General features: G+C 37.3%; 1 protein-coding gene and 1 long non-coding RNA gene across 2 annotated transcripts in view; one reads left to right on the forward strand and one right to left on the reverse strand.

Annotated features, from left to right (window-relative positions):
- The first annotated feature begins 389 nt into the window (after window positions 1-389).
- The window catches only part of LOC135217293 (uncharacterized), a 102,414-nt gene continuing 87,803 nt past the window's right edge, over window positions 390-15,000 (forward strand). The window contains exons 1-2 of the long non-coding RNA XR_010315097.1: window positions 390-450; window positions 13,197-13,263. This is a non-coding gene — a long non-coding RNA (uncharacterized LOC135217293). The remainder of the gene's footprint in view (window positions 451-13,196; window positions 13,264-15,000) is intronic.
- Window positions 2,145-15,000, reverse strand: part of LOC135217292 (glutamate receptor 3-like) — a 13,394-nt gene continuing 538 nt past the window's right edge. The window contains exons 2-8 of the mRNA XM_064253044.1: window positions 14,875-15,000; window positions 13,926-14,115; window positions 12,182-12,396; window positions 11,456-11,558; window positions 3,591-3,747; window positions 2,791-2,954; window positions 2,145-2,259 (exon numbers count right to left, since the gene is read on the reverse strand). The exon at window positions 14,875-15,000 is cut by the window's right edge and continues 33 nt beyond it. Coding sequence (XP_064109114.1) covers window positions 2,201-2,259; window positions 2,791-2,954; window positions 3,591-3,747; window positions 11,456-11,558; window positions 12,182-12,396; window positions 13,926-14,115; window positions 14,875-15,000 — 1,014 coding nt within the window. The 3' untranslated portion in view covers window positions 2,145-2,200. The remainder of the gene's footprint in view (window positions 2,260-2,790; window positions 2,955-3,590; window positions 3,748-11,455; window positions 11,559-12,181; window positions 12,397-13,925; window positions 14,116-14,874) is intronic.

Genomic DNA, 15,000 nt, shown 5'->3' on the forward strand with positions numbered 1-15,000 from the left:
TGTAGCGTTCGTAACTCTGGAAATAATTTCTGATGAATATAATTGAAAAGCGCCTTAATCCGGAACGTCGTAAGCCAAACCCGTCATAACCTGGGGACTGCCTGTACAGTATGAGCAAGAGCACACAATGTTAGGGGCCAAGGCCCCTTCCATGGCTGTCAAAAAGAACTCGTTGGTTCACGGTATTTTGAAGGCCAGTATAGATGGCTTCGCCAAACCTTCTTCATATCCTTCTATCTACGGTACGTTGCCCACAGGTCTTTGGACACTTTGCTTGGGTTTGGTGGTGATTGCTCAACAAGTTGTGTACAATCTCGTCCAGTGCCCCGATGTTCATTATGAAAAGGAGATTGAATGGGATGACTGGTCTTCTTTCTTTTTCTTTTTCAGTTCAAATAGCGGGCAGTGGAGAGAATTGGTCCATCATGTGCTGGAACTGATTAGATACAGGTGAGCGAGCTTCTATTTTATTTTGTTATATTTGATTGTTCGTACACAATACAAATTCCCTTCCTGTCTCTTAGAGGAGGAGAGAGGAACTGATAGCAAACAAGGTTGGTGGCTAACATAGATTTTGTCTCTGACAATTACAGGTTCTGTACCATCCTCCAAGACACAGTGTAGATATGAATTCACACTGTCTCTTAGCTTGGATGTCTGGCTGTTCAGTAAACTTATGGTTAACAGATCAGAGGCTTATGACTCCTTCCTATCTTTGGAAGTGAGCCCAGGTGGGCTGAACCTCCAGTTGGTTCTGAGGTTTTCCTTATTCGCCCTTCAAGAGTAAGTCTTCCCCTTACGTCAAGATTCAATTTTGTTCTGTTTATTAACAAATGACAAATTTTTAATCCGTTTGTATTTTCCATAACTAACAAACCTTCGGTCTTAGCGTATATGGCTCACCTCAAGCCACCCCTCATTCAGTTACCTGGCTTGAAGAAAACTGGTACGTCACTGTGTAGATGGGGTGAATCAGTTTGGGCTGCTTCCTCCTCCTTCGTCCCTGTTGGCTCCCATTGCCTCCAAATCCTTCTGCAATTTTTTTTTTTAGCCAGACTCCAGCAGGTGCTAGAGAATTTTCCCCTTATGTTTTAAGGCAGGTTTGTTAGTTATTAAAAATTTGTCATTTTTTAAAAATGTCCAAAATCACAATTAAATAAGTCGGAAAAATCAGTACCAGATCATAAAATTCACTCAAGTCAATGAAAAAGTACAGAAAAGGAATAATCAAAGAAAAATTTAGATAAAAGATAAAATTCTATATTGACATATGAGTTTTGGAAATTGGGTTACTCACTTTATGACTCAGTTATCATGAAGTCAGCAGTCTAAAGATTACGTATCACTGAAACCTTACACAAGAAAACCATCGCCTCAGTGGCGTGATCAGTATGGTCTTGACTAGCCACCTCGGTGGCTGCGAGTTCGATTCTCGGATATTCCATTGAGGTGTTAGATATGTGTATTTCTGGTGATAGAAGTTCACTCTCGACATGGTTCGGAAGTCACGTAAAGCCGTTGGTCCCATTGCTGAATAACCACTGGTTCCATGCAATGTAAAAACACCATACAAACAAACAAAATCATCAGAGATGGTAAGAAGACAGTCATGTTAATTATCAAGTTTTGTAATAGTACACAGAGAATGTAAAGGAAACCCCTCTCATTTGGTTGCTCTTTCTGTTGCATATATCAGTTGTGCAAGGCAGGAATTCATTCTAAAACTGATCTTCTGATATGATGGTATATACCAACCCATATGTTGTCATGCACCTCACACAGTGCTGTGTAGACTTTCATTCCTTTCACTGTACCTCCAATCATATTCTCTTCCATCTTTCTTTCCACCTTCTTCTACCAGGTGTTTCATGGTGCAACTGCGAGGTTTTTCTCCTATTACACCTTTCAAGCCTGTACTTTAAATTTCTCTTTCAGCGCTGAATGACCTCATAGGTCCCAGCACTTGACCTTTGACCTAAAGTCTGCATGCCATTCTATTCTTAAAAAGATAAATTCTTATACAACATTTTGTTGCATCAGTATTTCGTTTTTGTAGCTTGCAGTATCGTAATGATCTTTATTTTATGAAAGCTTTTAATTTTATTTCTTATGATCCCTAAATACAAAGTATAAAAAACTTAAATTGCTTCTGAATAAATTTATTGAAGTAGTTTCACAGGTATTTGTTTTCCAAGAGATATTAGTTCATCCTTTGAGCACAGAATTCAACCAAAAATGCTACAGCAGCACCACATATTCCTGAATAAAAAGAAAAATACATTAGCACCTCAACTTACACTAATGCACTTAATAGCTACATTATTGTGATAGTTTATTTTAGGTTATCTGTCGCTGGTATAGTGGTTAATGTCTTGGTATCCTATTCAGATGTAGGGAGTTCATGCCTCCTCCAGGGTAATGAAGAATCACTGGGTCTGTATCAGGATCACTTACTGCTGTAGTGTGGGATCTGTAGTGGGGTTGGGATTAACCTGGCTGTTGTTCCCCTGAGCACCTTAAGGTGCAGTAGAACTGAGAAAGGGAACTGTAACCTCAACTTTAAATTGAATGACAATTGTAAAGAACAGTTTAATTGAGGCCAGAAATTATGTGGGATGACTTGGAAATTTTCAAGTGTACGTATGTCATACTTGGAAGGGCTATCACAAAACAGTTGTCATTTCCTGAATGGTTTAACTAACACATATGATTACATATTACACAATGCAACCATGATCTGCCAAGACTAATACACCATGAAATTGAGCTTAAATTCTACCAAGTAGCTACCTGAGGCAAGTATTGCAAATGCCCCCCACAACTGTCTGATATTGAGGGGAGCTGTTGGTTGCTGGCCCTCCTCTCTTCCCGGAGGTAATTTGCATTGGGTTCCGTTGTTAACCACTTGGTTGATGAGATGATCAATCCATCCATGCTCTTGTAATTCTTGTAACCTACGATTATGAAAAAGTTAATGGGTTTAATATTTCATTATTACTTTGCCAGCTGCTGTTGATTACATACACATGATCTTGGATACTTAACTATTTATAAGTATCTGAAGTTTCACTTAAAGTTTAATTATCTTCTAAGACATTTTTCTAATAAAACTTTCTGTAATTTTTTTTTCTAATATTTGTCCGAAAGTTCGTATCAAACCTCAGTAGCTTGAAGAGCTAGCCGCACTCTACAGTAGGTCATGATTACATAGTTGTTTTTACATAGCACATATTTGAAGTACCTTAATATAACATCCAATGGGAAGTTCACTACATTTTCTTTCATATTGAGATAAATGAATTATCCAGTGTCATACAGTGCGTGGTATAATAGGGTATGTACAGTACTTATGAATTGTCCCTTGAATGATATTATTAAAGCTACAGTTTTATATTCAGATATATGTATGTGTAATTCGGTATACTATATGCTTCCTAATGAGATATATAGTCTTGAGCAGAGTATGAAGGTATCACAATCTTTATTCTGTTGAAAATTGTAATTCCTACGGTATACACAATATCAATAAAAGTAAGTAGGTCAAAACCAACATAATGCCGTATCTTAATTTTAAGAGACAGAAAACTCACCAAAATCTTAAACTTTCCATTAGAAGAGAATTTCTCTGCAAAACTAAGGTGTAGGAGTGAGTTACAATATTTTCCCTGGGAGTGAAGTAATCACATCTTGCTGTTGCAGAAAAAGTCTTAGCCACCATGAGGTTCCCACTCAGACTGTCACATATACCTAGAAGTAAATTAAATGGTAATTCTTGACACTCTTATCTTATGTGGTTTACATGGGGTTCCTACTCAGACTGTCACATATACCTGGAAGTAAATTAAATGGTAATTTCTAACACTCTTATCTTATGTGGTTTACATGAGGTTCCCGCTCAGCCTGTTGCATATACTACATACCTGGAAGTAGTCAATGTTAATTCATGACACCATCAAGCTTATTATGCATTTTGCAATAGTACAGTGGTAGGAAGAGGTGGAAAAAGAGCCAAATGTCACATTTAACTATTACTGTTCAATCACATACAAAATTATCACTGTAGTAAACAGAGGTTGAGGATTTTTACTGTTCTATAGGTTTAGCCTTTGTTTTGAAGATTGAGAGTGATAGTACTTTTTATTTGTTAGGTATTTAAAAATGTGTCTTCTGGAGGTGAAGATTGACTGGTATTTTGTGATTTGTTATTTATTTAAGAATGCATGTCTCATAAATGAAATAAAATATTAATTGTAGCAGCATCATTTGTAACCCTAGCTTTTGTCACTCTTAAAAAACTTTAACCTCCGATTGGATGTATTAAACGTTGATTAAAATTGTCTGTCGTATGCCGATTGGACGTATGGTACGTGGATAAAAAAAAGTTTTTTTTTTTAAATTCGAATCGCGCCTTGGGGGATGCTGGGAGTTCACGGATCAAGCTGTTGTTTTGTTTACCAGCGTGACCCAGGTGCACATGCGCGAAATGCCTCCTTCTTGCATCAGCCAACATCAGCGACGCGTCGTCCGTGAGCAATCTTTTGCCGCAACTGTGCTTTGCCGAACTTTTGCGAGAGTTTGAGTATTTGTGGTGGTACTAGACGTACGTAGAGATGTCTCAATGACGTATGGAGTGTGAAAGGCACGTTTTACCCCTCGGGAGGGATTGTGTGAGACGTATTTTGGACTTGGATGCTGGTGAGGGACCAAGTACCCTAGATGACCTCGCGCCTCAATGCCGTTCCATGCGGCCTCGTGTGGACGAAAGTGTTCAAGGACCACAACATGTGTCCCGTGTGCCTTTAGTAACCCCTAGGAAGCATCGGGGTGTCCTTAGGGGCATTCGTAGGCATTTGGGAGGCCTCGAACCAAAGGACATTGACGATTACTTTTTAGAGCTCGATCGGTAGCATGTCGCAAGTCCTCATTTTGATGGCTGTTGGTCATCTAGTGACGAGGACATCACTCCCGATGTTAGTGATGATGAATATTTGCCCCCAATGTCCGTTCGAGGGTCACATCCCGAAAGTGAGCTAGAATTTAGTGGTTTTAGTGCGTATGAGGGGTAATCTGAGGAGAAGGAGGAGGAAGAGGAGATAACTTCATCTAGTTTTGTCGCCGATGACAACACAGAAAGCGAGGGCCTAAATGAGGGAGATGGGCCAGTGGGGGGGTTTCGAGTGCGAAACCATGCCCAAGCACGTGCGCATGCGCCCACACGGGCACGTAGAAGGTCGGAGTGTCACGCCAGCCAAGGTGAAGGCCGGTCATTCAAGAGCGACGAGGTGTGGTTGGAGGACTCCACCCCACCTAACATGCACCCATTCATGGCAGCACCTGGGCTAACCGTACCAGTTCCTCTCACTGCTCTGGGGTTCATTCAGCTGTTCCTTACGCGGGAATTGCTGGAATACCTGGTAGCAGAGACGGCGGACTACGCTCGGTACTGACGTGATGAACTACGGACGACATTGTCGTATCGCTGGCGGGGCTGCAACCTCACCGACATGGCGCATTTTTTGGGGCTCCACAGTTTTTTGGTATGATGCCTGCTGCCGGCATCAGGCAATATTGGAGGCAGAATTTTTTTTTAAGTACGCCCAATGTGCCCGGCGTTATGCCCCATGATAGTTTCCTGGCATTGGACAGGTATTTCAACGCCTTCAACCGAAGGGCCATACCCCGGAATAACCCCGATCGCCTCATCTTAGTCCGCCCAGTGTTGGAGTACATTCGTGAACGGTGCAAAATTCTCGTGGTTCCTGGCAAGAACCTTTCTTTGGATGAGGGGATGATGCCTTACAAAGGACGTCTTAGCATTAAAGTGTATAACCCCAAGAAGCTGAAGAAATATGGAGTGAAACTTTTTTTTTTATTATGGAGTCCAAAACTGGATACGTTGTGGACTTCTCCGTGTATTCCGGGGTCTTCTCCACGCTGCGTGACACTGTTCAGTTTTGTGGATCGTTTCCGTAACCAGGGATACCACCTGTTTATGGATAATTATTATAACTCGGTATCCCTGGCCCAGGAACTGTATGAAGCAGGTGTGCACGTCAGTGGTACCCTTTGGTTGGTGCGTGGGGCCCCGAATGTCCTCAAGATGTTCGCTAGCCATCCGCAATATCTGGCAAGAGGAGAGACAGAGTGGTGGCGGAAGGGAGCTGTCTTCGTCATCTGTTGGAAGGGGGTCCGACTTGTCCCCATGATTATGACGAGTCATGAACTCATCCAAGAGGAGATCGTGCAGCAGAAGAAGACACGTCGGCAGGGCCGAGTTATGTATGAGGAGTTTCGTGTCGAGCAGCCTACCGTCATTGGGCACTACAATAGGCACATGGGAGGAGTTGATCTCTTTGATCAACTCATCCAGTATTATCCCTTCGCCAGGAGAACCAGGAGGTGGACACAGAAGCTCCTCAAATACATTCTTCAGTTGGCCCTCCAGAATGCCTACATCCTCTACTGTGGGTACTACAATCCAGATCTCTGGAGGTTGTCCCACATCCAGTTTCTCAAGGCAGCCGGGAATGCCCTCATCAACTTTAATCCCGATGAGTGGCCTTCCATCACTGCCCCCCTGCCCCGAGCTGCAGATCTGCCCCTAGAGGAAAGGGCAGATGTTAGGAGGGCCAACTTCGGTCATTCTGCTCCTACTGCTGCTGACGTCCCTGCTGCCGCCACCACTGCTGTCAACGCCCCTGCTGCCGCCAACCCTGCTGCCGCCGCTGCCCTTGATGATCCCGCCCCTGCTCAGATGACTTCTCGTCGGATAGCGGACCCTGTGTGTCAGCTGCAGCCAGGGGATCACACACTGGAGCTCCTACAATGGCGCAGGCAGAAACGGTGCCGGGTGTACCATATGAATGGCAGAAGGAGAGACACCCGGTTCTTCTGTCGCACCTGCAAAATAGCTCTTTGCAGGTTCGGGGAGTGTGACCGCAAGTACCACAATGCGGTCATATATTGGAGTGCGCCTGACGTACCGACAGCGGAGGGCGCAGTGGGCCACAGAAGGGCGGCGGCCCATCAGCAGTAAGGGCACATGTCTCCCTCCTCCACCTCGTCATGTCGAGATGAAAAAAATGCAAGACTCTTCAATGGAGGAGGGAGAAAACAAGAATAGTACGAAGAGTCAGGATTACGAGTGAGTATTCTGCATTTATTTTATATTTAGTTTTATATTTATTACAAGTTTTTATATATCTGTATCTATTGATGTATTTTATGTTATTTTATTTTATGCAAAAAGAGAAGTTTCACCTGCATTCTTTTTAGTTATGTATCGTACCAGAATAGAAAAATGTAATATATATATATTATATATATATATATATATATATATATATATAGTAGATATATAGATATATATATATTATATATATATTATTTTTTGTTGTATTCTACATGAAATTGAGCACATTTTCATATATAAAACTCTATATAATGGCTAATATGAAATGGAACAAATATTACGAGAATGTGACATAAGCATTTCGGAGATTTGCGGCGGAGAATCCACGTGCGGAGGTAGGGAAAAAGTTTTTTTTCAGAAATTCTCCATAAATCGAAATATGGTGCTAGAGACTTCGAATTTGTTTCAAAATGAAGATAAATGATTGAATATTACTAGAATGTTATATTTTTGCTTACCCAAAAAATACCGCCCATATATATATATATATATATAATATATATATATATATATATATATATATATATATATATATATATATATATATATATATATATATATATATATATATATGGGGCATATATATATATTATATATATAATATATATATATATATATATATTATGATATATATATAGATTATATATTATATATATAATATATATATATATTATATTATATATATATATATATATCTATATATATATTGTAATTTTTGGCATATATATATATATAGATATATATATATATATAATATATTTTATATATATAGTATTATTATATATATATACATATATATATATATATATATAATATATATATATATATATGTATATAGATATATAATATATATTATATATATTTATTGGTATTTTTTTGGTAAGCAAAAATATAACATTCTAGTAATATTCAATCATTTATCTTCATTTTGAAACAAATTCGAAGTCTCTAGCACAATATTTCGATTTATGGAGAATTTCTGAAAAAAACTTTTTCCCTCCCTCCGCACGTGGATTCTCCGCCGCAAATCTCCGAAATGCTTATGTCACATTCTCGTAATATTTGTTCCATTTCATATTAGCTGTTATATAGAGTTTTATATATGAAAATGTGCGCAGTTTTAATTAGAATACAACAAAAAATAATTGAAGATCGTAGCTTTTCTTATTTTTGAAATATTTGCATATAAATCACAATAAATTAAAAAAATCGACGTTCGGTTAACTTTGACTCGACCGAAATGGTCGAAAAACGCAAATGTAAGCTAAAACTCTTACAGTCTAGTAATATTCAATAATCTATCTACATTTTGAAACAAATTCGAAGTCTCTAGCACAATATTTCGATTTATGGTGAATTTTTGAAAAAAAACTTTTTCCTTCCCTCCGCGCGCGGATTCTCCGCCGCAAATCTCCGAAATGCTTATGTCACATTCTAGTAATATTTGTTCCATTTCATATTAACCATTATATAGAGTTTTATATATGAAAATGTGCGCAATTTCATGTAGAATACAACCAAAAATAATTGAAGGTCGTAGCTTTTCTAATTTTTGAAATATTAGCATATAAATCACGATAAATAAAAAAAAATCGACGTTCGGTCGACTTTGACTCGACCGAAATGGTCGAAAAACGCAATTGTAAGCTAAAACTCTTACAGTCTAGTAATATTCAATCATTTTTCTTCATTTTGAAACAAATTTGAAGTCTAGCACAATATATCGATTTATGGTTAATTTCTGAAAAAACTTTTTCCTTCCCTCCGGGCGCGGATTCTCCGCAGCAAATCTCCGAAATGCTTACGTCGCATTCTCGTAATATTTGCTCCATTTCATATTAGCCGTTATATAGAGTTTTATATATGAAAATGTGCATAATTTCATTTAAAATACAAAAAAAAAATAATTGAAGGTCGTAGCTTTTCTCATTTTCGAAATATTTGCATATAAATCCCGATAAGTAGAAAAAATTGAAACAAACTCGAAGTCTCTAGCACAATATTTCGATATATGGTGAATTTTTGAAAAAAAAAACTTTTTCCTTCCCCTTGGGTGCGGATTCTCCGCCGCAAATCTCCGAAATGCTTACTTCGCATTCTCATAATATTTGCTCCATTTCATATTAGCCGTTTCATAGAGTTTTATATATGAAAATGTGAGCAATTTCATGTAGAATACAAAACAAAATAATTGAAGGTCGTAGCTTTTCTCATTTTCGAAATATTTGCATATAAATCACGATAAATAGAAAATAATCGACGTTCGGTCAACTTTGACTCTACCGAAATGGTCGAAACGCAATTGTAAGCTAAAACTCATACAGTCTAGTAATATTCAATCATTTACTTTCATTTTGAAACAAATTCGAAGTCTCTAGCACAATATTTCGATTTTTGGTGAATTCTTGAAAAAAACTTTTTCCTTCCCCTTGAGCGCGGATTCTCCGCCGCAAATCTCCGAAATGCTTACTTTGCATTCTCGTAATATTTGCTCCGTTTCATATTAGCCATTTCATAGAGTTTTATATATGAAAATGTGCGTAATTTCATGTAGAATGCAACAAAAAATAATTAAAGGTCGTAGCTTTTCTCATTTTCGAAATATTTGCTTATAAGTAACGATAAATAAAAAGAATTCGACATTTGGTCAACTTTAACTCGACAGAAATAGTCGAAAATGCAATTGTAAGCTAAAAATCTTACAGTCTAGTAATATTCAATCATTTATCTTCATTTTGAAACAAATTGGAAGTCTAGAACAATATTTTGATTTATGGTGAATTATTGAAAAAAAATTTTACGTGCGCGCGTTACGAATTCATGCATCATTTTGTCATATTATTTTCTCTATGTTGCTTTGATCGTTTTACAATGTGTTATATACCAAAATGATCGCAATTTAGTGTACAATACAACGGAAAAAAATTAAATCGTTAGCTTTAAGCGTTTTGCTCACAGCGCGATTTGTATACAATTATATATGAAATTTTTTTTCGCGCTGTCATATATCCCAATATTTATATGTGATAATTATATTTTTTTTTCATTTCTGATGGTTGCATACTAAACTTCAGGCAATGAAAAAACAAGGAGCCAAAAATGAACTCTTAATCTTGAAAACTAAGCTTGCTGTGATTTAAAAAAAAACATTTTTTCCGCTTCGGCGCTCACTCCCTAACCCCACCGCATACGGGAGACGATATTTAAAATACCGCTTCGGAGTTTAAGGGTTAAGCTCCATGAATAATCCTTTAGTCATTTTTCAAATACACTAACCATATCCTAAGGTATATTGAGTGGCACTTGAATGCTTGGAATGTTTTTTTTTTCTTGTAGACAGGAATGAGTAAATAATTATTAATTAATAATCCTGTCTGCACTGCTTTATTGACTGTTAGATACCTTTTATGTCGATGTTCCATTAACCTTCAAGGAAAAGTTACCTCTTCCTTTTGAATTTCCATGTCCCATGACATTCATTTGTCCAAAACCATCCTGTCTTAACATGGGAACGATTAGATATAGTATAGTTTCAAAAGAGGTGTATAAAAAGGTTTGATGTTTTCCTTCTGAAGAAAGAGGAAGGTTTTATCCAGATTCTATTAGCACTTCTATCTGAGCAGTATCTCTTTGTGAGTTTATTAATGGTCATTCTCATATATAAATTGTGCTTTAACTAGTTCACATATAAGACCTCTTAGTTTTACAATGAAAAACTAACTCTGATTTTATTAAGGTTCTGGAAGCCATGCCCCCTCTCTAAGCACTGTACTTTAAAGTTCTCCCTAGAGCTGGGGTGACTGTTACATGCCACTTCTATATTTGTAACATGGCCCAAATTACCCTTTACTTTTCAATAGGTACTATAGGAAGATAGTGAAATAAGGGCAGTAATAAGTTCAAGAGCAGCATGCTTTGTTCATGAATGAGTAATTAACTAGTATTTGTCTTGTTTGTCTGTCTACCTGTGAAACTCTCTTTCCGGAGCTAGTCAGTCTGCTTGCCTCCAAAAGGTGGCAATTGCATCACCTACTGTTAAGTTGATATTTTCTTTGTAATTAATATTTTTTTGTGAAATTTTTTTGGATATAAATGTCATACTTTGAATTAATTAACTTTACCAGGGGTATAGTGATAAGAAGGAATGAGAATAGCAACAGTTGAAGCATTAATGATAACAGAATGGGCAATAAATATCACTGAACTATTACTGAAATTTTTTAACAAAAACCAAATGCGGCAAGAATACAATAACGGTCTCACCTGCAAAGTGGCCTTTTGCAATGTCATCACGGGCAGCATAGCAGTCAGGGAAGAATCCAGCACTGCCCTCCAACAGTGTTTTGTACATCTTCACGTCAGCTGTCTGTACAGTTAGGTTATGAATTTGAAGGAATTGTGAGAAATGGAGTAATAGGCAAGATTTGATATATATAAAACTAAGTTTCTGTTTCAAAAACCACGCCCTCTTACCCAGTGTTTGGGACATTTTATCCCTCTTACTCAGTGTTTATTTAAACAAACGTTTTTATGTTGATATCTTTATATATATATATATTATATATTGTTTGTTTTCAGTTGTATTATAGTACGTAGTACACGTACTATATATGTACCTTCTTTTCTTTCAGTTTTCTCTGATTAAAAAATGGCACTCTGCTCTGTATACTATGCATAGGAAGTTGATGACATTTTGCTATGTTCCTTAAAGTTATGTGCACACCATGAATAATAATTATATCGAGAGAAAGTGATGGCCCCATTCACTTAATACAGGTATACTTTTAATATTAAGTCCACAAAGAGGACCCATTCACTCAATACATGTACATACTTTTGATATTAATTACACATTTTGGATACAGTTCTGTGAGTATTGCATCCAGATTATGAAAACCATGAAGCACTACCCTTCTGGGAGGAATGCTCTGAAAAAGGGGTGCAACAAGATTTACAAAATACCTTTACAAATCCAAAGGGAGGATTTACCTTGAAAGTGTGCAGGATAATTCCACCTTGTTCAAGCCTCCATGGAATTGCCGTCTGAGAAACTAGGTCCTCCACCGAGCGAATGGGAACTTGGACCGAGGGAACGGTGAGACTCGCCATGAGTAAACTGCTGTAAATCCTCATCAGGATGAATGTCCCAATGAACCAGAGTGTCATGAGGATCTTGGAAATCCCCATCATTTTCCATTCAATTGCTGGTCAGGGAAATTAGGAGAATTTATTTGAGGATCTTGGAAATTCCCAGAATTTTTCATTCAATTGCTATTCTGGGAAATTAGGAGAATTTAGTTCAGGATCTTGGAAATAACCAGGATTTTCCATTCAATTGCTGTTCAGGGAAATCAGTAGAATTTACTGGAGATTTTAGATTTTCCTATCATTTTCCATTCACGTGCTGTTCAGGAAGATTAGGAGAATCTATTTGAGGATCTTGGAAATTCCCAGCACTTTCCATTCAATTGCTATTCAGGGAAATTATGAGAAGTTATTGGAGATAGTATATTTTTCTCAGCATTTTCCATTCACTTGTTCAGGGAAATTTGGAGAATTATTTGAGATATATATCAGAATTTATGGTTTTGGTGACCAAGTTGTTATGAAGCCAGTCTGCAAAACTCAGTGAATCAGTTGATTTCATGCAAAGACTTTCTGAAAAGTGGGTTAATGTATAGTGTTGTTGGTATATAAAAACTGGACTTAGCATTTGTAAAAAGCATTCATTCGTTGTTAAGGTTTATTCTTCCAATGGTCAGTTAATTTTACCATTTTCAAAAATGTCATTAGAGGTAAATCTGCTAATTTCTGATTTCCAACCATTAATTGATTTACAATGTGATATCTGTTACGTGCCATTAAAGTATATTTATGATGTAAATCGAACGATATAATAATGTATGGTATAGTTATACTTTCCAGTCATCTTTTTTCATGTCTTGAGTAAATGTGACACTGCAGAAATTATCCAGTATGTATAAAACTTCCTTTTTATTTGCAGCCCAGCTTTGAAATTCACTTATGGCCTCTGTTTTTCCTGATTCTTACAATCTTCCACATTTTAAGAGGTATGTCTCTTGCTTGTTTTTGGATTAAGACCTACTATACTTATTTTCCTTCTACCATTTATAATTTCTTTATGTAGGGGTGTGCCAACATAGGAATTGGAAGTACAGTTTGTAAGTAATTCTGCATGTTTAGCAAAATGCCCCATGTTCGAGAACAAATGTATTTAAGAAATACACATAGTATAGGAGCGTCATATGGTTTTCTTAAATATATTTGTTCTCCAATTTGTTTTTCTTTGAAGTTTCAAAGTTCAATAATGATCAGTATGCAAATTATTCAGATGAAACCTGTTCATATGGAACAAAACCACAGAGGCTATATATACTTAAAATTCAAGCTCCCAAAGAATATAATTAGTTAAAACCGTTTACAGCGACCAACATGTTTACTTTCAAAGTTCAGAATACCACAAGCTATAAAATGCATGACCACCTTTCCTATGGATGCTAGTAAGCAAACTGTTCACTAACAAAAAACAAAGAAAAACTCTATCATGGATAAAAAAAAACATAGCCATTCAAGAAGCTTATAAACTCTTGAGAGCAAACCTAATTTGGGTATGTCAGCTTCATGGAGGAATCAAGACATTTAGGAGAACCTGCATAAAACAAAAAAATATACTTCAGTCTCAAAGTCAAAGTGAAATTCAAAGAATACCTACACATTTGGTAAAGAACAGCCCAGACGTGAAGCAGGAGAATACCCAGAGTGGGCGGTTTTTGAGCAGACTGCTGGCTTAGGCCCACGTTTACACTCTCAGTAGGTTTTTGTTTGTAAGTTGATTCGACCCTCGCTGCCACCCAGATAGTGATCACCACAACTAGCCCAGTGCCCAGAATGGAGAACCATACCTGTGGCATTCCAAGATGTTCTTATTTTGATATTAATAGAGTAGGCATATGTCAGACATTTGGTTTTATGTATTAGTTCTAGGGATTTGAGCTTCTTATAATAATTTTTTTTTCATTAAGTGCTGCATTTATTTTACATTTGGTCGTACATCTCAGTCCTATGAGTTTGTGCTTTTTGTAATAATATTAATCATTAAGTGCTTTGTTTTTACATTTTATTTTACATCTTAGTCATATGGGTACCTGCTTTTTATAATGATATTTATTTATTTAATGATTTGTTTATTTTGACCAACAAAGAAAAAAAATTTTTTTTTGAGTGATGAAATGTTGAATGTATGATACCAAGCAGTGATTTCTTCCCTGCCGGTGGAAAATTGTGATTTACGTTATGACTTATTTATGAAATTTAGTCTGTCATGCCAAGCACTGGGTCACTTTCGGTCATTCAGAGGGAGATAGAGTGGTTAGACAACAAGATAAAGAGACCCAGAAAGTGAAGGAGAGGAAGTACAAGGACTAAAGGTAAAACTGAGAAAAACCAGGCAATTGCACTAAAATTAGCAGTGGAAAGTGTTGAACAAAAAGGGTGGAGAAAGGAAGCTGGAACGGGGGTAAAGTAAAACGCTAAGAATTTTGTGCCGCTAGGGGCTGAAAGGACGCTGGAAAGACACTTTAGTACTATCTGCACTGCACAGTGTGAGGTGCACTGATTAACGGCGCCAATGAAAGATACAGAGACTCTGATGGGACTGTTACCATTGGCTGGAAAAGCCTCACGAAGTCACTGAGATTTGAGGATCCTCTGGGTCTGGGCAAGAAGAGCCAGTGGGGGAAGACGAAGAGGGCGGGAGGAAACGAAGCCACTTTCGTCCGAGGGTATGA

The sequence above is a fragment of the Macrobrachium nipponense genome, chromosome 7 (genome assembly GCF_015104395.2).
Source record: "Macrobrachium nipponense isolate FS-2020 chromosome 7, ASM1510439v2, whole genome shotgun sequence".
Lineage (NCBI taxonomy): Eukaryota > Metazoa > Arthropoda > Malacostraca > Decapoda > Palaemonidae > Macrobrachium > Macrobrachium nipponense.